General features: G+C 31.1%; 1 protein-coding gene across 1 annotated transcript in view; it reads right to left on the bottom strand.

Moving 5' to 3' along the window:
* Positions 1-9,002: 9,002 nt before the first annotated feature.
* Positions 9,003-26,689, bottom strand: part of LOC111637207 — a 50,870-nt gene continuing 33,183 nt past the window's right edge. The window contains exons 8-10 of the mRNA XM_023382646.1: positions 20,608-20,731; positions 18,572-18,726; positions 9,003-10,474 (exon numbers count right to left, since the gene is read on the bottom strand). Coding sequence (XP_023238414.1) covers positions 9,619-10,474; positions 18,572-18,726; positions 20,608-20,731 — 1,135 coding nt within the window. The 3' untranslated portion in view covers positions 9,003-9,618. The remainder of the gene's footprint in view (positions 10,475-18,571; positions 18,727-20,607; positions 20,732-26,689) is intronic.

Genomic DNA, 26,689 nt, shown 5'->3' on the forward strand with positions numbered 1-26,689 from the left:
CTAAAATCGACGTGATGTATATTGTATATATAAACAAAAGGCTATTTTATGTCACGATGTAGCATCAAGATCTAAAATTGTCTATTAAATTAAAGATGTCGGCTGGATATCGATCGTTTTGAATATTTAGTACTCGAATAATTGAAATAAAATAGCTTAAAAAGGAGAAATTATCAAATTTTACAATTACAGAAAGCTAAAATCGAATTAAAATTTCAATTCTCGAGACTTTAATAGCATTAAAAAATATAGAAATTGTTAGAATTTTGTTTGAATTCCTCAAAAAGTTAACTTTTAAACACCATTTTAGAGCAGAATATAGCTTAATTTTGATACAAAAATTAATTCTGAGCCTTAATATCAATTACTTACATATTTTAATTCAATTTAAATAGAGAAAAAACGATAAAAATTAGAAAAACTAAGAGAAATACGAGCAATTATTTATTGTGGCATCGTCTTAATGCCGAAGTGCAATTATTAATCATATTTTTAAGTAATTTAATTTAAAATGTATGTTCTCCACCTCAAATTAGTAGAGGTTTGCCCCTGTACGTCATACTTTTCCTTTAACGATAAGGTCATGCAGTTCATCTATGTAACTCCATTGTGGAGAAAAGTTTTGAACTAAAATCACGTGACTTCCGGTCTATACCGAAATTAAGACAATACGCAGACAGACAAGAATGCGCTATTGTTAACAGCTTAAGTGATGTTCAAGAATGTTCAATTGATAATGCCAATTGGAAATTACCATTTAGTAGAGAGTTTTAAAAATAAGGAGGCAAAAAATAGTGTTTTTGAATGTTCAAACGACGATTCTTTCAGGAAATTACGCATAAATAACATAGAGAAGAGCAGCGTGCATTCTAATAAAAAATTGTATAATTATGTTAGAAAGTTCGGTGTTTAAGATAGACAAAGTGGAAGAATAATCAAAATTAAACTGGGGAATGGTTACAGTTTAGCAGAGTTACGCCAAATTAAACAGCACGCAATTGAAATAAGTGATGTAAACGGGCTGAGAGAATTTATTATTCGTGAAGTGTAACATTTTTAGAATGATAAAATTTAGTAAGATAATTAAGGAATTTAACGACTTACAACTTACCAACTTTCAGCCACAATGGAATAATTTACGCGGTTTCTATCCTAACAGATTTTTGCATATTGATTTTCTTCATAGTCCATTTGACCGAAACGAATATAAAATGGAGAATTCCAAGTAACTTTTGCTTTCAATTCTCTGAAGTATAATACGCATCTTCTACAAACTATTGGAATTTCTAAAAGTAACAGTTGAAATTTAATAAATGACGAGATAAACTTGCGGATGATGTAAAAAATTTAACAGTTTCCGCGAGAAAAACATTCGCTAGCGTGTAGTGAAAATGCAAGAAATAATACAGAAAGAGTAAAATAGTTCTGTAAAACTCTGAAAAAATGGAGCATCTTACAAGTAGAAAACAGTAGCAGATGCTCCTGCAGGTAATTGAGAAAGTGGAGCAGATGCTCCTGCAGGTAATTGAGAAAGTGGAGCAGATGCTCCTGCAGGTAATTGAGAAAGTGGAGCAGATGCTCCTGCAGGTAATTGAGAAAGTGGAGTCAGATGCTCCTGCAGGTAATTGAGAAAGTGGAGCATCACCAAAGTAGAAAATAGTAGCAAATGTTCCCACACATTTTTAAAAATGAACGATTATAATACAGTAATAACTAATATTTTGCATTGTCTGTGTAGATGTGAATCATAAACCGAAAAAACCCGAGTAAAAATATTTTCTAAAAAGATTGAAAAAGCGAATAAATTATATAAAACAATTAACAGTTAATAAGAATTAAAAGAAATTTCAATTTTAACGAGGAAATTTTGATTGTTTTGGAGAAGTGAATTAAATTTTATTTAAATCCGCGAATAAAAAACAGATATAAAATTTTCTTTTGTTTCTCGACTTTATAGATTAAGATTTAAAAAGGGTTTGCGTGTTGCAAATTGTGGAAAATTTTGTACTTTTTCTTAATTATCCTCAACTCTGTCTTTCGTGATTATTTAGTGATGTGTACTGAATAATGCATGTTAGACAATAGCGGAAAATCTTTAAAATAAATAAAAATCTGCCTCTAACTTTTCTTCTTTACAGCATTTAGAATAATCCAAAAATACCTTTAATAATATATATATATATAATTCTAAAACACTTATCTAAAGATTCCTCCCTTTAATTGATTTTTAAATAATTAAATAGATAAAAAAAATACACTCCACTCGGTTCATTTTAACTTATCAACTTAATTTATAGAAATAATTTATTTTACAATTGCTCCTTCCCAAAATTTATCACCAATTTAGTGACGATCTCCGCTTAATATTTAACTTTTTTTAAAATTTTTTATATTTTTATGGCACAGTAAATAATGCTATCATTTCTTGAATAACACTTCTTTTGTTGCACAATTATTAAGAACAATGAATAAATGAAGTATGAATTGCTCCGCCCTAAATCTGTACAAGAATGGAATGAAATAATAAATTGTATTGTTCTTATACAATTAATGAATAACAAGAATTTACTATTGGGCGGAGCAATATGTACTGTTAGTAATTTAGCCCTATTTTATATCTTTTATCATCTGTAATACAGCTGGATAACGAATTATCATCCGCTCCGTCCAATATACGAAAAATAAAACACGAAAACAATAGGAAAAAAACAACAGAATAAGTGAAAAAGTTAAGAATGCTTCACCCAAAATGAAAATTAGACTGCTAGTGTTCATTTCTTAGTTTACATCGATATTTTTGGAAACAAAACAAGGTACAGTCGACCCCCTCGGAATAATCAACAGTATTATAGGGATAATACTGTTGATTATTCCGTTTTATATGAATTCCATGTTGTACGAGTCACTTAGATTTTACAAATACGTGTGCCGGGATGTGAACGGCTCACGTATTTGTAAAATCTAAGTGACTCGTACAACATGGAATTCATATAAAACGGAANATATGAATTCCATGTTGTACGAGTCACTTAGATTTTACAAATACGTGTGCCGGGATGTGAACGGCTCACGTATTTGTAAAATCTAAGTGACTCGTACAACATGGAATTCATATAAAACGGAATAATCAACAGTGTTATAGGGAGGTCGACTATACAAAACTTCAAAAAATTAACTCCAAAATTCTTTTTTGTGTGACGTTCTTGTAGAAAAACAGCGAAGACAATACCTGATAATGTAAAAACTTCGTATCAAATTGTTACAACCACGTAAAAACTTGAAAAAAACTTAAAGTAAAAAATGCAAAATATGCGAAACGTCCGAACGTCTGTTCGTAAAATACAAACAGAAACGTCATAGGCGACACTCGGGTTAAACGTAGGACAAATAAATTTTGATAAAGGGGGTTGTATGTTTAAAAGCTGTACAAAGATCAACAGAAGGGACGGCTTTGTGTAACAATAATTGGCTTCCTTTTTCGATTGGCAATCAACTGTTATCCAATTTATCAGACGATTGGGAGACAAACTGATCCACAAACCGATTCTCAGAGAATGGCTCGATGCTTTTTTCGATATTGGAAAATTCAACTTCGTATTTTTCAAAAATATAATTTTTTGTGTGTTTTTTACTCCTTTAAATTGTTATTTTTAACCGTTTTCTTTATATTTTTCTCAATAAATGTCTGGTTGAAGTGCAATAACCAAAAAGTTTTCATTACTTTTCTCCCCTATTTTATGGAGCTTTACAGTAAATTATGTTATAAAAATTGTATTTACGTGAATTTAATCATAATTACTGTTTTCTATATTTATATATATTAACTAGAGGATAATTTGATCTAATTCATCATCTACCTTCATTAAAGAGGATTAAAGATTTGTCCAAATCGTTCATTCCTAATGCTTTCTAATTATCAATCTGTTTTGATTTTCAACCAATATCTTTAAATTTAATAATAATACTTTCATTTTTATATTGCTATTGTGTTAGATAATGAAAATAACGTCAAAAAATAGTTTATAATACAATAGCAAAAATATATAACATTGTTGTTGTAATATTACGTATATTTTACAATAAATAGAATAGTAATAATAAATTACACTAGCAAAACAACAGCAACAGACAGAAGAATTATAACAACAAGTACACATAAAGACAGTAACGACAACGAGACAAATTGAAACAATAAACACACACAAGAACAGTACAACACCAAATACATAAACGCTATAACAACGTAATAAACACAAAATCTGTGACGACAACAAACAAAAAATAGTGACGATAATCAACTGATAAACAAACAAACAACGACGATACATCCGACAAAATATATTTTATACATTTCATATAACGTATTGCTATATTGTACTTACGTATATTATATATAAATATTGTTTCGTAACAATAAAATTCGTGTTACGATTTCTGTTAGGGAAGCAATAAAACACATTGATTTATTTGTTTCAGTGTTTTAATTGAGTAAAATATATTCTTTTTCACTCCATATTATTATTGTAATGCTCAATTTTTTCGACTCGTAATGCATACAAATAAATGTAAATTTACGGTTATACAGAGGTATTGAAAACGATTATTACAATTAAAAGGGGTGTATCTAGTAGCGCCATCTATCGAAGAAGCGAGGTTTCATCAGCAATAAAATTATCATCAATTCATCATCCATCACTTATATTCTAACTAAAAAAATATATAATTTATCGCCCATTTTAATCCGAAAATAATTATTCTATAGAGCACTTATTCTCAACGTTTTCCCAAGTTGTATGGCTTCCTCTTCTTTCTATCATAATTTCTTAGCGGTTGCAAACAAACAAAATTAAAATGTTAATAATAAATTTACAATTAAAAACGAAATTCAAAGGAAATGAGACGAGGAAAGTGATGAAGTATAAACAATAAATAATAAATAAAGCGATCAAACGACAAAGCAAGCATCAAAAATGAACGAGGACGTTTATAAATATATTAAGCATTTTCTTGCAGAAATTCAAGGGCGAAATATATCATCGACTATTCACGATGCGTACAGCCATAGTATACTCCGAAGATTAGACACGAGCAAACGTAAAGGAGAAAAGTCCAAGAGGATTAGCCTGTTGTTTGCGACTGCCAACTCGCACGTGTATCCTTTATTGGAATTCCCGCGCAAATGAAGTCATTTTCAAATTTGTGGGGCTATAAAATTATATATACCGGCCATACGAGACTGTCCTGGATGTTGAACCGGCACAGAAAAAAGCCACGCTACTGCTGTATTTATGGAACCTCCACATTTTCAGCAACTTACTCTTTAATGGAACATTCGACCACACCCCCGTGTTTTCATTCTCTAGATTGTTCTAAATTTTTCGCCACTTATTTTTTGGACATAACTGTATTAAAATATTATTATTAAATAAATCTTGCGCCTTATAACATGGGCAATGTTATAACCTGGCCCATTAAAAACATACGCGTGAATTCGAACTTCTGGTAAATAGAATCAGAAGGCAATTCTACCAGTGGCGACAAATGCATAATCTAAAAATCGTCAATATTTCGCAAAGGGTATGGCTCGTAGCTTCGCTGATGAATAAGTCAAAAGTATGCAACGATTCATGGCGTACGAATGAGCAAAGAAATGCACACGAAATTAATAGACACGTTACAAATTATGAACTCCTTTTACGCCGGTTAACTCGAGAAATCGTGTTGCACATTACGGAATTCTCTAAACCAAAGACGAGAGTGAATGAAGTTGAAGCATGGTAACGAAATAAAGCTGTCATCGTCCCTCCGGTGAATTTGTCAAGGCATTTTTTCTTTCCAAAGGATCTACATAGTAGACAATTCGAAAGAATTTTGGCAAAAGAATTCAATTTTACAAATCGAAACTTGTTTTTATTTATTGATATCACCGTATTTTGGAACGATAAACTTAAATTTATATTAATCCTTTCGATTTATTTCATAGGCTTATGCATAATATGTATTATGTTTTCTTCATTTTTGTATAAATAAATTTATAAAATAACGGATTTACTCGTATTTATATATCTGTTGTAAATATTTGCTTTTACTTTACAAACTCTAAAATATTCAATAAATACTGCTTTTAGAATAATAGAATAACTGATAAAAATTTAAAGATGCAATCAAATATTTATAAAGCAATATCCTTAAAATGCTGAAGGGTTTTTATAGTTGTTTTTTTCTTCTTTCCGTTCTTTGAACGCCAGTCCATAACGGAGCGATCGAATGATGAAAGGGGTCGACGTATCCACAACAGACTACCCAAAAAACTTCCCAGGAATTTTTCTACCACCCGGTTCGATTCCGGTTAATTGCCTCGTCCATCCGTCTGTCTGGCTTTTTACAGTTTAAGATAGTACGTGTATTGTTGCACTTTTTAGTTAAAGTGCACTTTTCTATGGTTTCTTAGTACTGTAACTTTTCCACTTTCTTTGGATTTTATAAATGAAAGCGTAGAAAAACGACATCCGGTCGGCCCTAGTATTTTACCACCCATCCACGGGCGCTAACTCTAAAAGGCTGGAACTCATTCACTCCCCAAATACCAAATAAGAGCGTGCTCTTATATGCGGAGAAATATTTTAAGTAATGCTACAGTTGAAGGATATAAATTATTTTTATCCTAGCCTTTCAATTTTTCAGGTTCCTCTGGCACTTCAATCTTTCACTACAGCTGATAAGCCTGATCCTGGTACGATAGATACTAAACAGTAATACATAGCCTTAAATATACTTAGAGGGTTCCCTCAAAATTATTCCCATATTTTTATTTTTACGTTTTGCGGATCCTAGTCACGTGCTAAGTATACCTAAAGGTTGAGACTGCCCTAGTCAAATCCTATTACAAATGCCACGGGTCTCTCGAATTTATCCAAACGTTGCAATAATTCTTGCTGCCAACTTTTCTGTGCCGACAGAGGTCTTATACGCGAGTGATTTGAGATAATCCTACAGAAAAGTTTAACGAGGGTCCGGTGAACATACTTGGCACATTGCACAAGTCCACCTCTGCCTACCTAATGTAGGAGAAAATTCGTGTCCAAGAAGTGGCAGATTCTGCAGGAGAAATGAGTTGCTGCTCCATCACGATGAAACCACATTGGCACGTTTTCCAACAACTTGGGCAGCATCTCACTTAAAAATATCAAGCTAAGCATTTCCATTAAGATATTTGGTTAAGATATATAGTCTGAGGACATCACCTCCAACCATCCCTTCCTGCATCTTGATCGACCTAAATGGCTAATGATCTGTGCAACTGTAGATTCACATTCGTCAATATATAGCTGTCGAGTCCATCTTTAGAGTAAACATCTTGTCCATTAACGGTATTTGCTAGAGAAATGCAGTGTTGACTGATAGGTCAACCTTGCAACAACCACTGATAGAACGTCTGTCATGAATTAAGTTCTCTGGTTGTAAACCATGCACCTTCTGCTGAAGTAAGAGATATAATTTGTTCTTGTGCAGGATTCGCTTGTAAACCTCCCATATTTGCTGCGATGGCTCGAATACTGTAAACGAATGTCTTGCAGTGTAGGCCGACTTCCTCTTTAAACTGGACATCCCGATTATAGCATCTGAACTTGCAGATACACGCGGTAACCTTTCACTCTCTTCCAGGAAATGGCGAACGGCAGGAAACATCCTACAGAATATATTACAAGTCGGAGAAGTGCATTGTACCGTCATCCAGTCGTACTGCATATCGGTAATCTTTTGCGCAGCATCCTGATATGCAATGGGCATTACCCATTTGAATTCTTCATAAATTCAAATTATAAACACTACATGCCTTCAATTTAAAACACTATTACTAACTCATCGTTTCAGAAATATTAAACTTATTAATAATTATATTTGAATTTTTAAAATTTGAAATCAGATGATTCTTTCTGAATTGCCTTGTATTGTCTGCATGGGCAAAAATAATGACAATTTTATAATTTTACTGGACTTTTAAGAAAGATAAATCAATATTCAAAGTTGTTTTGAATCATCGAAAGAACCCTCTTCATCTTGAAAATCGTTAGTTCAAGTTGAAACAGGCAGAAAATAATTTCATCAAAAAGTAAATCTTAGTATTAGTGGGAATATGTCAGTCAACATGAAAAAAGGAAAAATAAAATGTACGTAGTATCATGTATTCAACAAATTTAATTGGAACTCGAGGGACAGTTACCTAAAACAGTTGTAACTATTGATACAAGATTTGTAGATATGCAATATTTACTTAACATTTACCTTAATTCATAAAATTGTATGTCTGCTGATTTCAAAACTTGTGTGTCTGGGATTAAAATATTGTGTCTTATCCAATGGATTGTGGGTTTGAGTTCTAATTGGCTGCCCAAAGCAAAGTTTGGCACGGAATTTATCAAACTTCTTTCAAAGTATTCCATAAGGCTACTCATATACTTTGATAAATAAAGCATTGGTTAAAAATTATCTTTCACTTCAATTACCATTTCTCAACAGTGGTCCAAACCTGTTCTCTTTTTTTCAATTCCTTCACAAGATATTGTATTTGCCCATGTTCTTTTGCATTGATATTGAAAATACAACTAATAAAAAGTTATTAAAAATAATTCCTATTTAACAAACATGTATCAAAGTAAACTGTACAATTTCTTCTTCAAGTCCAATTATTTTGATTTGGAAATGAAAATGAAGCTTCTTGTGTGTCACTTTATTTACAAAGTCATATGTATATAACCTAATTTGTTATTTAAATAGATTATAGTAAAAACATGACCTGTCTTCTTACTATATAGTAACATTAATACATCAGGCATTAAAATTAAATTCCAACAAGCTAATTAGAATTTTATGTAAAACAAACCTTTATCAATTAACACATTTAAAATATAGAAAAACAAAAATTCAGTAGTAAAATATATTTTATTCAAAAATGTTTAATAACAATAAGATATTTAAAGCAAAATAAACTATTTTACAGTTATGTTATAATTCGACAATTCCTTAATAATAAAGAGAATTAAAAACAGAATGAAAGAATAAACAATGGTAATGATAATTTTTAGACTGGATAATTTATAAAATACAGTTTTTGATAATATAATAAATATTTTATCAAATTTGTCTTTCTGTTCAATTATATGTAATTTGTTTACACATCAACGAAAAATTTTGTTGTGTGAGTAGAAAAATATTTATACAGTTATGTAAGCGAAAATGTTTTGGAAAATGATACAATTTCGCATAAACTAGGTACCGAACTGTTTGAAACAAATTCTCAAAAATGGTGCTTACATTGTCTTCAATGCTAATTTTCTGCTCACCAGAGTACATAGTAAGAATGACAGGCTTAGAACAATAAGGAACAACAAAAGTTACTCAAGCTGGACCAGCAAAATGATGGAATATTGGAAAAATGAAAATAACAATCCTGCTTACCAGAATAAAAATTCAGAAACAAGCAGACATTTTAAAAGTTTCGCTTATTCAAATATCTTGCAACTGATTGAATTTGTTATTTTTAAAATAATTCACATCAGTCATTATTTTGATAAAGATGTGAATTATTGTGAAAGAAACTCTTTTATGGAAATCTATTTAACTTTGATACACATTCTCCACCTTTGGGCCTTTTAATTCCTTCTCTATGGCATCCCACTTATCACCCAAACAATGTAAATGTTCCTGAGGTGCTTGTATTGATTTTTTTTTATGTTCTTTTGTGAAGATTAACTTTGATTTTTCGGGATGCTCTGCTTTTGTACTTTCGGAAAGTTGTTGTCGTGTACAGATTTCTGACTCGCAACTTTTACCTTCAAACTCTTCTTTATTTGGATTTGTTATACTACTTATTTCATTATTGATGATGTTTCCAAGATTTTTCTTTGAATCCTCCATCACCAAATCTTTTTCAGAAGAAAATATTTCTAGCAATGCTCGATCAGATTTAGCACAAGTTTCGTTGTTTGACTCTTCTGCAAGTTTGTCATCAACAGAAGAATTTTGCAGCTCAGAAGTTAATATTCGATCAAAACTACAGAGTTGATTTTCAATATCTACTTTACTGTTTTTCAAACAATCGGTAGTGAGCGTTTCGATCTTTATGTGAAATGAAGTCGATTCGACACATTTATTTTTGTCCACGGACTCCTTTTCGTCGGTATTTGCTTCACTAATTACTTTGACTGATTCAGTTTTATTATACATTTCATTTTTTTCAGTTACTAAAATGTCATTATTTGACTGTTCCTCTGCTTTGGTATTTTCGTCGATTGTCACCGACTCTACCATATCACTTGATTTGTAAGAATTTTCATTCAATGGTTTATCATTGATCTGTATCAATTCGGTTGTCTCGAGTTCACAGGAATTACTCGAAGAAACATTTCTCTGTGTTCCCGCAATAGGCCCACTTCCAACGTAACATCCTGAATTTGATGTTTTACTTGGTAAACTGAAACATAAAATTTGAATATATTTAATAATTTATAACTCATGAAATGACATATATTTAAAATATTTTATATTTAGAAGATTACTAGATTAAAATAAAATCTTTACATAACCTGCCCCATAGTATACACCATGCCTACGGAGCAGCAGCTACTCTAAAATATTCTGTAAAAATTTGATTTAAAATAAATTATCACTTTGCACCATCTGTCAAGATTTTTCACTTATCATATGCAGAAGTGAACAATTTTGATTTTTAAAGTGTACAAAATTTTTGGAACAAATTATATTAAACAAAATAGACTTTAGAAAGTAGTTTTTGGAGAGAGTTCAATACAATTTAATTAAGAGTTCACTTTAAAACATTGAAGAAACCCAAGTTTAAAGAAGAATTCTTATTTGAGAGTAAAGAAGAGGACTGTGGGAATGTATATGTTACAGTCAAAACCTGTTTTTAGTTAGAACGCGTTTTAACTAGTTGAAACTAGTTTATACTGAATGTCTTTGTTAAAACCAGTTTTGTCTAGTTAAAACTAGTTTTAACTCAAATTATTTTTGACTAGCAGTAAATTCTAGTTTTAACTAGACAAAACCGGTTTTGTCTAGTTAATTTACTGCTGTACATGTTTTGACTTTAGATAAAACTAGTTTTAACTTTTAACATTAGTTAAAACTAATTTTAGCTACATAAACATGTTTGGGGGAAATAAAGTTATGTATAGTGATTCGGCAGAAGATGCCTAACATTTTGCTTATGAAGAGGATTACAGCGCTAATTTGAGTTTAGGAGCCCTCTAATGAAAATATCATATTCTGGAGTATGTCTTTCAAATAAAAGTTTGGAGTTTATTTTAAAAAATTCTATACTGTGTTTGCAATGATGACTTTTCCACTGTCTGGCATTTTAAGCTTCACACCCCAAGTATCTGGGTGAGATGCCAAATGCCATTAGGGTAAGATAACAAATATAATTGCTTAAAATTAATTTTTGAATTTCTTAACCAAATTTAATTTATTGCATATGTAGTACAAAGTACTTCATAGTAAGTATAACAGCACAGTATAAGTATTGTTAAGTTTCCGCCCGTTCTAACGTGTTCTATAGCTAACTGAAAGCTTTTTTCAGTCCAAAAACTTTTTTGAGAAGTCCTTATATAATTTCTATGCATATCCTGCAATAAAACGAGAAAACAAAAGTTTATTTAAAATAGGCATATTGGAAATCAATTAACAAAAAATAGGCACGTTACCCCAAGAAAAATGTGGCATATTTTCCATTTGTTGGGGTAAGATGCCTAGTAGAGTCACATGCTCCAGCATGTCCGATCTGGATCGGCGGTAGCTGACAATGGAAACTTTAGAACCTTAACTACATCACACATTAATTGTTTTTAGCAATTTTTAATAAATTCCATTTTAACTTTTAGTTTAAAATTATTCTAGAAACATTTCACAACAAAAACTTCGTTCTTATCTAGCTTTTATTCTTCTCGGATGTAGAAAGTGAAGTAACGGTAGCCAACTACAGCTTTCCGCACTCAATATTGGCCCAACGATTCATCATACAAATACATGACAAAATGTGACGTCACTGTTTGAAAATATCAAAAATTAGGCATCTTCCCCGCTTACCATCTTACCCCGAATCACTCTATGCGTTGCATTCAAACCAGTTTTTAGTTAGGGTGCATTTTAACTAGTTAAAACTAGTTTATACTGGATGTGTTTGTTAAAACCTGTTTTGTCTAGTTAAAACTAGAATTTACTGCTAGTCAAAAATGAATTTGAGTTAAAACTAGTTTTAACTAGACAAAACGGGTTTTAACAAAGACATTCAGTATAAACTAGTTTCAACTAGTTAAAACGCGTTCTAACAAAGACATTCAGTATAAACTAGTTTCAACTAGTTAAAACGTGTTCTAACTAAAAACGGGTTTTGACTGTAACATATATAAAATGAAGAACTCAGAAAATCATAGCTGAAGTTTGAAGTAACTGAGAACTTTAGTGATGTCCAGATAACAAATTTACTTAATTATCATTTCAAATAGAAGAAGAATTGAGGAACAGTGTCTTCCAGAACTAATATTTTAAACTTTCTAACTTTCCTCCAGAAATTATTTATTTAGCTTGAGTGAGGGGTTACTGATTGTATGTATATGTTGATAACTACATAATTTATAGATAAAACATTTCTCTTATTGTTTTTATACAGTTTACTATATAAATTCAAAAAAGAACTTCAGAATTCTTCAGAACTGAAAACAAACAAAGATAACAAAGAAATTGGTTTCATATTTCAGTAATCTTCAGATTCAAATTATGAATAACATTCTGCTATATATGAAGTGCAATCAAAAATAGAATTTTTTGGTATGAATATTATTACACAACATACAAACCCTTTCCTTCTTCAAAGTATATTCCTTCTATAGCTACATACTTCTGCCAACATTCATGCCACTTGTTAAAGTAGGAAATCACTTCTTTTTTTTTATAATGTCTTTAATAAATTTTGCTACAGTGGTACTGCTGGGAATTGGAACTTTTCAAATTATCTTTCATTTAAGCAAACAGATAGAAGTCTACAGAAACAAAATGCTTCCTGGAACAATCCAAAAATTTTTTGAAGGTTAAAGTTTCATACAAAATTTAATATTTGCTCATTGCTACAGATGTACTCCATCTTATCTACCAACTTTCTCTAATATTGATGTACACAGTGTTCACTTAAACATTTATCCAGGCATAAAAGAGATCTTTCCAGCATTGTACAAGTATATTCATTTGATGCATTAGTTCCACTGCAACATTTACAGTAAGTAGATTAATTCATTAAAAATGATACATTGTAGTTCCATTGCAAATTTTCCAAATGTAAGAACACGATGCAAATTGAAATTTGATCCTGACATGTAATGTAGCAGCACACATTTCTGATGTCTCTATTAAAAAGCCATCATCATCATGCAGTATGCTAATTAATAGAACAATATGGAAATGCCTTATACTCATACACACTATGAGAGATGAGAGATTTTTCCCCAAAATACATTACAGTCAACCCCCTATAATACGGGTTCATATAGTTTGGATTCCTATGTGATGGCAAAAAAATTGCTACACTATTCGTACAAACACACTAAAAAAAACTCCTATAATTCGATAAAACATCATCGCTGACTCCTGTCGCGACAGGATTGGTCAAATCTAGACCAATAGCAGATATTGTACAAACCGTTGAGTTTAAATGAGCAGCGGACCTACTAAAAACCATTTATTACTTAACGTCCATAAAAATTATATTTATATTAATGATGTCTCCAAAGTTCCGCGAATTTTTCTAAAAAAAAATAATCTATCAGGAAGCACGCGAGCGCCATTCGATGACAAGCTCCACGACGAAAACAAGCTTAAGCAATGGCATTGTCGAACGGTGCACACTCGATAAGTAATCCTACAATTTTTTGTTTATAGCATAGTTTATATGGATTATTCCCAAAAAAATTATACGTGTTTTGGAAACATTGAGTCAAATTAGTCTAGAATCGATTAATTTTATGGAAGAAAACCTTTCAAACAGCCGTAGTCCGTAAACTGCACATGTGCTAGGCTGTGAATGGCTCATGTGTTCAAGGACTCTTAGAACATCAATTTCATAAAAACGGAATGTATCTACCGTGTTATAGGAGGGTCAACTGTACTTTACTTTAGTGTAAAACACACACATTTGGTGTATTTTAAACTAAACATCTGGTTTGCATCTGGGCTATTCATTGTGTAAGTCAGGGGTGTCCAACCTTCTTGTTCCTCTGGGCCACATTGGAAGGAGTCATGGCGTTTTGGGTCATAAGTATATATAATATATTTACGACCTAATCCTTAAATATACATGTATATTTAAGAATTAACATGTCTAGATTATAGTAATAAGTATTAAAACTTTATTACGAAAAAGGATATTTTAAAAAATTACTTCTACAGACACTTTCAATTTTTACTTAGAAATAGATAAATTCATTTATTATAAAGAAGCCAAACAAAAATTTATTTGAAAAACACAAATATTTGTTTTATTTGGGTCTTTAATTAATAAAACGAGGAAACACCATTTTAAAGTGCATTTTTATTCGACTAATATATTTATAAATAATTAATAAATAACGTTTACCTTTTCACATTCTGTTTTTAATCATAAATCTGTTAATCGTAACGACGACGGCCTAAAACTGAAATTAGAACAGAAAAGTTCCGTAACAATACATTTTTTGGGCATCAGCATCCAATTCAGAAAAGGACATTTATCTACCAGTGTTTACGTTAAACCTATGCACAGTCCGCTTTATATCCCATCGCAATCAAATGATCCTTATTGTTACAAGATGGCAGCATTCCGGGCTCTAATCAGAAGGGCCTTTCTATATTGTGACAACGTTATGGATAGAGCAAAGGAAATTGACAGAATTCTACAAGTTGCTGAAGCCTTAGGGTACAATAAAGGCACAATAACAGGAATTATTAGACGATGCGAGAAGAGCATAAAAACTGGCTCAATACAAGGTCCGAGTAAAATCACATAATTCACTTATAACAGATATGCCAAAGGCATTATGAAAGAAATTGCAGACCGCAAAGGTTCAACAATAATTTCTAAAACAAGCCCCGAACCTATATAAAATTTTAAGAAATGACAAAGATAGCATTAGGAAGGAAGAAAAAGCAGGTGTGTATAGGATACCATACGAAAACCCGCAGCTGGGGATTAAGAAAGATTATATCGGCATTACAACAAGGAATTTGAGTGTGAGGCTAAATGAGCACAAGCATAACATCAAAAGTTCGAACGCAATGGTACTATCCCAGATGGTTCAGGCATAAAGTTTGATAGTTAAATAGGATGATGCGGACATTATCAAGCCAGTGAGATCCCCAACATTAGCAAAGACCGCTGAGAAAATAGAGATTTATAAGAGCAAATTAAAGGAGACTTGTATTAATGCGAGGGACGCGGAAGGCCTTCCATCGGCCTGGAAGTATATTGTTAAAAAATCTGCCGGAAACTCATAATTTACTCTTTAATTTTATTGTATTAGTTGATACTTATATTTAGTAGTATTTCTGAGTTTATTTTTATTTTATTCTTTGTTTTTATTACATTTTTTATACATTACTAGTATATTATCTTTTTAATCCGTTGTCAGTGTTTTGAAATTTGAATATTTGTATTCGATCTGGTGGAATGAAATCTTCCAATTGTCCATTTTAAACCTGACGATGGCCTATGGAATAAGTTGAAAATGTTTGTTTTAATTAAATTTTCTCGGCAACAATAAAGAGTGTTTGGTTATTAAGTAAAAACTATTATTATTTGGATAAATTGCATAAAAATACTGAAGATATTAAAACTAAAATGTAAAAACACATTATCACTGCTTTCCATTATCTTTAAAAAAGAAAAATTCTAACTTATCAAATATAAATTAATATTAAATATTTGTGTGACAGAATGGAAAAAGAAAGATGATGATAATTAAAAATAGTCTCTTATTTATTTTGTCTGTACAAATGTAATGTTGTTAAGCATATGATTACGACATCCCAAAATTAACAAAAGTAGAACCCCTTATGACAAAAACAACAAGGCATAAATAAGCAATGGTAGTAAAAACATAACTTTCTTGGCAAGAGTTAAAATTTTAGAAATTTTCAACAAAAGGCACAGGCATTATAAAGCTTCAAAGTGGATGAACAAATTCTAAAAAATGTTCACAAGAACCTTTCTTTATTTAAGGATTTGTTATAAGGATTATATATAAGGATTTGTTAACCTTCTCTTTGAGAAGGAGTGCACAAAAACTAGAGGACAACAATTATTTTTCAGACATTTATTGTAATACATTCAGAAATAGGATGGAACATGTCAAAAATTTCCAATAGAAACACCAGGAATTCTTGATGTCACGAGATTCTGCATGATAGAAAACAGCACGAGATACTGGAATGGTATGTGTGGAATAAAAACAACAGAGAGATTTGTGTTTGAAAAATGGGAAATGGGTGAGCCAACACCCATGACAGAAGATCTGTACAGACAGTGCTGAAGAGAAGGAGTAAAATTCTGCAGGCCTGGGATTCACAGGGCCTGGATATCCCACAATTTGTTTTTGTGTGCTAATTAACCAGAGAAAGATAGTGCAAGTTTTTCCCAGGCCCGACAATGTTTTTCAACATCCCTGCTTACAGACTGCAAATGAAGCAGCAGCACTGTAACTGAAGCTTACTATATGTCAACTGTGTGATAGTGATATAAAAGCATCTATCAAGTGGTATTCAGACAAAATGCGCATTCTCCTGTTTCTGCAGTGGTTATACATTTCACAGGAAATAAGAATAGGACTTTCACAAAACATGAGGTATACTTGTGAAGCTGTATTACATGAATTCATTACATGTATTACATAGAAACATTACAATAATTTCATCAGATCCACAATGTATCCAAGAGTCTATGTTCAAAGTAACTATGCATGTTTTAACTGACAAGCTGAAAGACATGGGTCAAAGACAGGCAAAGTGGCTGTCCCCACTAGATGTTGCAGTCATTGCAGAGGTTAAGCTGGAAGAATATGTATTGTATGTAGTTTTAATTTCAAATTGACTTATTTGCTGTTGTTTGAGCTCACATTTGAATAGTCAGTACAAGTCTTTGGAAACAATGAGAAATTTTTTAAATAGAATAGTTCTCAATTCTATTCCTATCTTTATCAACTAAAGATAGGAATATTCAATACTCCTATCTTTAGTTGGAATTACTTTCAATTCATTTGGATTAAGCTTAGTAAAAACATTTTTTTATGTAAGTAAAAATAATTTTGCTATAAAAAATGAACATAACTATGTGATATTTAACTGTTCTAGTTTATAAAAATTAAAACCCGTTCAAAATGGATACCTACCAAAAGATTTAAGGAAGATTTGATACCATGCAATTCTGGTTTGAACAGGTTTTACTATATTTGTAAAATAACAACTGATATGAATATGCTATAGAGTATTTATGCTGCAGAAAGCTGAATCTAACCCATGTTTCTTCACTAGAATCAGTTTAAGGTGAACTAATTTATTAAATAGAAAATATATCTTTTTGAGTTTTTTTGAAATTTTGCCCAAGCAAAGATGGTGCAACCATTGATCAGATATCCAGAAATCCATCAAAGATTGGACTTGACCAAAAATTTGAAAAAATTTCAGGATTAGGTATAAAAGAGATCAAACAACAATGCCACCATAAAATTTTCTTCTAATGGTTAATTTATTGACAAGTTTATCAATAAGATTTTTTAATGTAAGGTTTTCATTGAAAACAATTCCTAAATCATTACCAGAATGGATATAAATATTGGTCTGCTTATTCATAAAAAACAAATAATAGACTCTCTTAATAACAAGTAACATGAAGTTACTGATTTATTAACACTAATTTTAAGATTAAACAACTTGAGATGTCATTAACATAGTCAAGTTATCTTGCAAAACTTGTATATCAGAATGCATGATTTTAAAGTCATTGGCATAGGCAGTAAATGTAAAATTAAGATCAGGAAAAATAGAATTCAAGTAACAAATGAATAAAAGCTTCTTTGCAGCTGATCCCTGTAGGATTCCATACACACACATGAAAAAGCAAAAGCAAGTCTCCCAATATTATTTTACAAGTACAAAGCAGAAAGTAATTCTTTAGCCACATCAGCCACTCATTTAGAAACACTTTGTTACAACATAATATTGTCATTTGCAAATAAAATGGTAAAATAAAACTGTTTATATTCAAAATAGCAGGCAATTCTTTATATATTTACTGTATATTTCAGTTGAGTACTGAAATATACAGTTGAATACTGAAATATACAGTATAGTATACTAAATTTAAAAATTATATAAATTTCAAAACCTAAAAAATGACAAATGAAATTGCTATATCATCATATTGAGTAAGAAAGATGTAACCAATGGCTTATGAGAATAATGACATCATATTTTAAAATATATTGAATGTAGCTAATATCTGAAAGACTAATTCAATTTTCTACAACTTTACCTTTTCCATAAGAGCTGCTCATTTGGAACAAATTTTGCTCCATCTTGTAACATCTGTATTACGATCTTAGAAATATTAAGAGCGTCGTCTCGGCCACAGTGATGTTGTCCTTCAAATGTCATACCAAGGATTTTCAGCATGGTTTCTAGATTACACTACAATTAATTTTTTAAAATGTAATGTCAAAATAGCATTTTCTTGCATAAAAATAATTTATAACTTTCATAATTTCAAATATATTTATATTTCTTAAAATTAAATTATATTATTGTTTAAGATAGCAGCTACTAATAAAACTTAAAACAACATAAAAAATAAATTAAGTAAATTTTCTCAACTCCTTTTACATGAATCATTATAAGCATAAAGCAAGTATTTTAAAAAGAAGAAACTGGTTTTACAAACTAATTCATTGGTTTATTTTAATTTTAGTTGTATCATGCATGAGTATTACAAGTTCCAAGGAACTAAAATATAAACAGAAATTCTAACACAAACAACTTAAGAGAAAATAATTAAAAATTAACAATAGTTACCACTGATAACTAGTTACTTTTATTACCATGCTTATCATTACTCGGAAATTTATTTTTATAATACATACTAATTGAAATAAAAAAATTCATTAATAAAATTGTTTAATGTATTTTCTATCTGATAATCTAACTAATTTCTGTAATATTTCCTTTAAATTCAAAATGCCAACATGAACAATAACTAAAAATTACAATAAAAATACTAAACTCTTTCTTATTTATAAAATAAAATTAATTCAGAAAGCAAATATGATCAGTAATGACCATTTCATTGTTTTTGTAATAAAAAAATGCTATTTTAATACTAATTATGTTATCTATGAATTTTATTAATGTCTAATATTCATGTAACTATACAAATCTTCTCAATTCAAAGCTAAAACAGTAAAAATTATTTATTATTATAATAATCAATTTACAGTATTATTAAAAAGATGCTAGACTCATTGCCATAATGATATTTACATTTACAATTATCTGGTTATGTTAATAAAATATATCAAGATATAATTGTACTCATTAGGATCATGAATTGAAATTAGAGTTTAGACATGATATTTATTCAGTTTTTAACAGAGATTATTGTTTATATGGAGAAAGCACACTGAAGCAATTGTGAATAATTGTCATTGTGGTCATTTTAGATTAATAAGAATTATTACTCTATTGATTGTGCCATTCGTTTAAAGCTCATGGACAGAAGTCTGATCAGAAATCAAATTACAACTATACTTGTAGGGAAAAATTATAATAAAAAGACTGAACTGAAATAGAAAGAAAAAGTATATTTACTATTTTGAGACTTTACTAGTAACTTTCCAGTTACGAAAAAGCTAGAGTAAATATGTTCAGACTGATCCTACAGATGTATTGTACTCCTTAAAAAACAACATTAGAAACATTATTTCCCAGAAAAAATATTTTAATTGGAGTTATATAATTAGTTAACACCACTATAAATCAATGGTGCCCAAATTTTTGATTGGTGGACTACAAAAAAATGTGTATTCCAAGCATATAAAGAACGCCGATTTCTACCGTTTATAAGCGATGTGTCAAATATTTTGTGGGCTGGATTAACATGTGCCATCAACCAGATTTGGTCAGGGAGCTGTAGTTTGGTAAGCAATGCTATAAATCAAAGAACAAATCACTTAGATCACATTGTCTTATTTTACAGTTTTTGTAAAACTTTTCCATTTCTTAATAAATATTAAAATATTCGTTTAATTATTATAATTATTATTTAGTTGTAACACAAAAATTTATAAAGATTATTCTAATAAACTACTCAAGTTTTACAATAAAGAAAATAACTCTAGTAGACAATACATACATAATGTGTCTTTATACAATCTGTCCTTTCTCACACATATGAGGGATAAGACAATTCCACATTATGTATGTATTGTATACTAGAGAAAGTTATTTTCTTTAGTGTAAATTAAATCGTCCTGGCTTAATTTTAAAAAATACTCAAGTTTTAAAACAGATACTTACTCTAGTTGTTTTGTAGAAGTTACTATACAATTTACGCACATTAATCCACTTTTTACAAAATTCAGGTATTGGAATACTGCTGATTTCACATTGTTTAAGTAAGAAAAGTCCCATATCATAGGATCTAAATAATAATAATTATATTTTGAAAATGACAATTTGATAACAGTCTATATACCAGTAGCATCAAAAAGCTCCCAAATGTATTTTCATTTCTGGAATTGATTACATATAAAGAGATTTAAACATGCCCTTCAAAGTATGGTCCTTGAGCAACAACACTTTCATTGCTAATCAATCATAAGACTCGCTCAACATGTTTAATATTTCTGCTGGTGTCGTGTTCAGTGAAACACAAAATTTAATGTTACTGCACTGCTCCTGAAGCAATATTCTGTTGCAGAATTCCACTCTCAATGAGCAATAATGAAACCTCAGTGGATTATTCTACCACTTGTCAATAAGCATGTGCACAGTAAGGAGACTGCAATAATACCTCCTAAATGCTGCTATTTCATTATTTGTGCCTCTATGTCCTTAAATATTTCAATTTTTTGTTTATATATTATCCACATAGACCTAGTTTATAAATAGGACTTATAATACTCGTATATTTATAAACAAGGTCTATGCTGCTATTTAATTTTTATTTATTTGATTAACGTGCTACATTGTCCTGAGAATTTCCAAGAACTTTTTGAGGCTACTAGTATTTTTACAAAACAAATTAGCAATATACCGTAAAGACTATTACATATATACAATATATTGTTTATTTTGTATACACTTTTAGTACACATATAATTGTAATAGGCACAATGTTAATAAATTAAAAACAGCAGGTTGTGTTTTCTGTTAATATTTTATCTTAAACAACAACTAAGGTATTAGGAAAAAAATATGCACATTCATTACAAAGTATAATTTATTCAATATTTAATGCAAAATAATAAGACAGTGTGAAAACATAATGTAATGACAACAAATCTGTAAAAGGTCATCAGTACCTAAATGGACTGATGACCTCATTCAGCAGATTGGAAAACCCTAGAATAAACTCCTGACATGAAGTTTGACCAAAAGCTGTTTGGAACTTTGGCCAATTTTTCTTCATCTTGTTAATCAACCAATGGCTTGATTTTACATGCCATATATTAGCATAGACTAGTCCTTTATAATAAGCCCAAAAGTTTGTTCAATTCACCTAAGTTGGAGTACATTTGAGGAATGCTCTTTGGACACAACATTGATGTTGGACTCAATCAGCTTTGCTTGAATCTGATATGCACATTGAGCAGAGGCTAGATCAAGCCAAAAAATGTACTGTACCCTTCATTGTTTATGTAGGGCTTTTGCATGTAAGAGACTGATTTCTTTACAATGCATTCAGTTACATAAACATCTGGTTTATTACCCATTTTTACTGAAAAATGGTTCTGATGGTCTCTTTGGCTTGACTGTAATCAGACCATCAAATTTTGCCTTGCAGTGAAATCTTTTCTTGTCATTAGTTACTTTTCTCTTCTTCCTTCTTTACAAAATAAGTAATAAGATGAGAAGGCAGCAAAGGCCAGAAATTCTTGTCACCTTTTCTTACATCAAGTGTAAAAAGAGCAGCTCTCTGATGCCTTTGAAGAGAATGGAAAATTCTCTTCAAAGGCATCAGAGAGCTGCTCTTTTTGCTGTTTTTGACCTCACTTCATTTCTGATTCAGATTTTTGTCTTCTCACTATATATCCCATGTCAATATGATTCTTTCATAGTTTTATCTGATACTCCATGAACACCTTTTAGCCAATGAGTTAAAACTAAAACCAACCTTAGTATCGAGGGCATGCTTCAGGCTGCACTTTTCTTTGTTGTTCAATTATACTGTACTTTTGGTAAATCTAACTAAACTTTCTACTGCTATCATAACCTTTCCTTAAAGTTCAAAATATCCAGAGAAGACTCAATCAGCTGGCCTCCTTGTCTTGTTTACTAATCAGTGCCCTGATTTGCTAGAAAGGCACCTTATGACCTGAATTTAATAGTCAGTCTTTTATTTTCCACATATATACCAGCAAATGAGTCTGTATTGTCCCAATACAGTATAAAGTTCTTCTCTCTCCCTCTTCAAAATCCAGACAAGGCTTTCTGCTGTATTTTTAATTCTCTTGCTCCTTCTAGCAGTCTGGTCGAAGCTCTTGTTGTATTTTCATCTTTTGTTCCTCTTCTTAAGAAATTTTCTAGGCCTAATGATTATCGAACCTTAAGCTGGGCTAGTAGCATAACTTCAGGACCGCCCATTTTGGATTCCTGCCAAACCTGCTAATATTTCTCCAATTCTTCCAAATCGCATTGTCTTTCAGACAACTTTGTTAGACATCTTGACACTTAGTCAATCCAGGATCTTATAAACCTAGCTCTACTTGAAATCAAGTCACAAACATCTAATTTGTCTACAGGTCAAAATGGTGCTAATTTTTACATGTCTAGACAAAACTCATGAAAAATCTCTAATTTTTGCCAACTGCCTTTCTATTTATCTCCAATCATTGTGATCAACTGTGATACAGTTTTATATGAATAAATAGTGTTTGTGACTAATGACAATGAGTCATTTTTGTTTGTTCTATATCAAGGGTGGCAATCTAGTGGCACATCGGAAGAAATCATCTGGCAAGTAACGATAATCATACAATTTAAATTTATCACCTGTCTTCTTCATCCATTTTTCTGGTTTGACGCCTGATCATCCTTTTTCAATCAGCTCTTTTACATTTATTCTAATTAAAGCATAGTCACTTCATTTCTTTGAATATAGTTACTCAAAATCTAAAACTTTGGTATGCATAAACATTTTTAAAGTTAAATATGCTTACTATATGGCATGAGGACTCGAAAAGATTTGCCATACCTGCTCTTTATATTCAGTTTCATTTTAGATGCTATTTCCATGATTGGGAATACCTTGGTGTAAATTTCAGGAGTAATTGTGGCACATTTTTCTAAGTGCTTTCCAAAGTCTGGTCAGCAATTTTAACTGTACAGAAAGAAGCCATGCCATCATTCACAGATTTTGTCATAATCCTTGGTATACACTATCTAATTCTTTTTCCAGTAAGGGAGCCAAAACCCTTCACATATGGCATTGGTATCAACTTTGGCATTTTGGGTATTTTGACTAATGGTACAGTACCATAATCTGTTATTGCAAAATCACCATTAACTTTACTAAGAACACTTTCTTTGGGCAAAAATTTTTCTGCCTTCTTTACAGTCTTGCAATAACAAGTTTTTCTGACACTGTTGCAAGTCTTGTACAAAGAACTGTAAGCTTGCTGACCCTAGTGGAGATCGGGGACTTAAAATCCCACATCAAGGAAAACCTAGGGGCTGTTCATATGTCAGTGATGGTGCTGGAGGCAGAGATACCACATATCCTTACAAAAACCTTTTATTATAGTAGATAATTGCTTATACGGGTGTTGACAGGAAGTTCATTGTTGAGAAGTTGTTCGATAGTTCGTCACAGTCTGTAGGTGGTAAAGAGTTTGGTATGTTGGTTGATTCCTGTGCTGAGGGTTCGTGATGACTCTGGGGCAGAGACAATGATGATGAAGTGGTCGATCCTGTTGCATGTTCGTTGAAGTTGGGTGGCAACGTTGAGGTTGAGTTACAACAGGAATGTCCAAGGCAGAAGCGACAGATTTATCATGCATAACAATGGACAAAGATCGCTGTTTTGACCTTGAGATTTGAGGTTTTTATAGTTTTCTCCCTTGAATCTCATCTTTTGATTGGTTCTAGTTCCCTTGTCTTGTTTCCCGATTGGTCTCTCCGATGTCTCCAGACAAAAACCAAGATCAGTTTTGAAGAGTCTATTTGATACCATTCTTTGACTCTGACTGGGAGATGTTGATGGAACTATGAAACCTGTGCTTGTATTTTACTCCATTATCGCTTCTTCTCTGACATTTTAGAATTCCAACAATCTAGCATGATGTCCTTTGACCATCAACTCTTCCCCTCTTTCTGATTTTCTAATTTAGGTTAATTGTATATGAGCGCCCCTGTCAAAGTCCCATCTTTCTGGTTCAACATTTATCTATGATCTATCATGTGCACAAGTCTCTGAGACTCCTTGTTTATCTCTACATTGTGTTTGTTTTGACAACAACAGTTTTGTTGTTGTCAAAACAACAAAACAACTTATTTTGTAGATAACAAGTTGGTTTTCCATCTTGTTATCTAGCCTAATTCATTGTGAATCAAATGGTTAAAGGTAGAAACATTCAGATTTAACTGCTTGATCATTTCACTTTGGTTAGAAGAAATGTCTTTGAAGATCATTTTCTTCAGGCTTTGCCAAAAATGTAGAGTCACTTTCTTTTGACACTCTTATGTTGTTATAGATAGTCTAACTTGCAGACCCAACTCCATTGATTATTAATTGCACCCACACTGATGTATTCACTATCTCTGTGAAGTGTCTTCTGGAACACTGTAATACTTGCATCACCTTTCAGTAAAGTTCAAAACATGATGTTCTACATCTATATTAAATTTTGAACCTCTATTTTTGTTTGAGAGAAGTCCACTCTATAAATAACTTTAAATAGAGTTACTGAATAAAATAATTCATCAAAATTTTGAAGTGAAATTATAACTACAAGCTTAGACAAGTTGCAATATATTTTGCATTCAGTAAATGTCTTCTCTACATATTTGATATTGGCTAAAAGCTAACAACTGTATTTTAATCTGCAAATTCATTCATTTGGATTTGTGCATGTGTCACAAATCAAAGAATCAATTTCAAATTTGTGCACATTTCCTCTCCAAATTCATTATATCAATTGAATTGTTTTAATATTTTGGTAAAATGTGATGTTCTATAACAGTTGGAGTATTTGTGACATAAATATAATGATATTTAGTGCAAAACACTAAAAAAGGCCAGTCTTGAATCACATATGCTTAATCAAAAGATTTCTTAATTTAAAAATACTTCAAAGGGCTCTATTTTTATTATATTGGGTTGTTTGAAAAGTAATTTTGTTTTTTGTTTTTTTTTTACCACTAGACAGATTGGTTGTATTTTTCCTGCCATTTTCATTCTAAACCGTATTATCATTATATATTTTGACAGCTAGCATTTTAAGGCTTATTTGTAAAAACTTGTGTAAAAATTTTTTGTGTCCCATCAAACATGGAAGATTGAAAGCAGCATTTTCGGCATATTTTGCTCCTTATTACCAAAAAGGTAAGAATGCTGTTCAAACGAGGAAAAAATTGTGAGATGTGTATGGAGAAGATGTATTGACAGAACGACAGTGCCAAAGCTGATTTACAAAATTTTGTTCTGGCAATTTCAATATTGAAGATACACCACATTCTGGATGGCCATTTGAAGCCAATGAAAACAAAATAAAGGTACTGATTGAAGCAAACTGCCGAATAACATGTGGAATCACTAAGAGATTAAATTTATCAAATTGAACTGTTTATGATTACTTGAAACAAACTGATTTCGTTTCAAAGCTCGATACATGAGTTCCACATGTTCTTAAAGAGAGATGCTTTCTTTGGTGGGATTTTAAGGAAAGTTTTTTTTGGAGTTTTTACCAGACAATTCAACAATTGATTCAAAAGTGTACTGCCATGAAGTAAACAAACTGAGTAATATCATCAAACAGAAAATGCGGCCAGAATTGATCAACAAAACAGGTGTAGTGTTTTACCACGATAATGTCAAATTTCACACAAGTTTGGTAACTTGTCAGAAACTGTTATAACTTAGATGGGACTGGCTATCACACCAACCATATTTGCCAGATCGAGCACACTCAGATTATTATTTGTTCTGGTCTATACAAATTTTTTTTAACTGTAAGACATTTGCTTGAAATGACAATGTCAAAAATCACTTGGATCAGTTTTTTGTAAGCAATGATCAAAACTTTTATGAATGTGAAATCATGCTACTACCAGAAACAATGACAACAGGTATTTGACCAAAATGGTTAATATATAATTCAATAAAATATTTATTTATTATAAAAATATTGTGTTTTCTCCACAGAAAAAAAAGAAATTA

The sequence above is a fragment of the Centruroides sculpturatus genome, unplaced genomic scaffold (genome assembly GCF_000671375.1).
Source record: "Centruroides sculpturatus isolate CEXI.00-Female unplaced genomic scaffold, Cexi_2.0 scaffold1000, whole genome shotgun sequence".
In the NCBI taxonomy this organism is placed as follows: Eukaryota; Metazoa; Arthropoda; class Arachnida; order Scorpiones; family Buthidae; genus Centruroides; species Centruroides sculpturatus.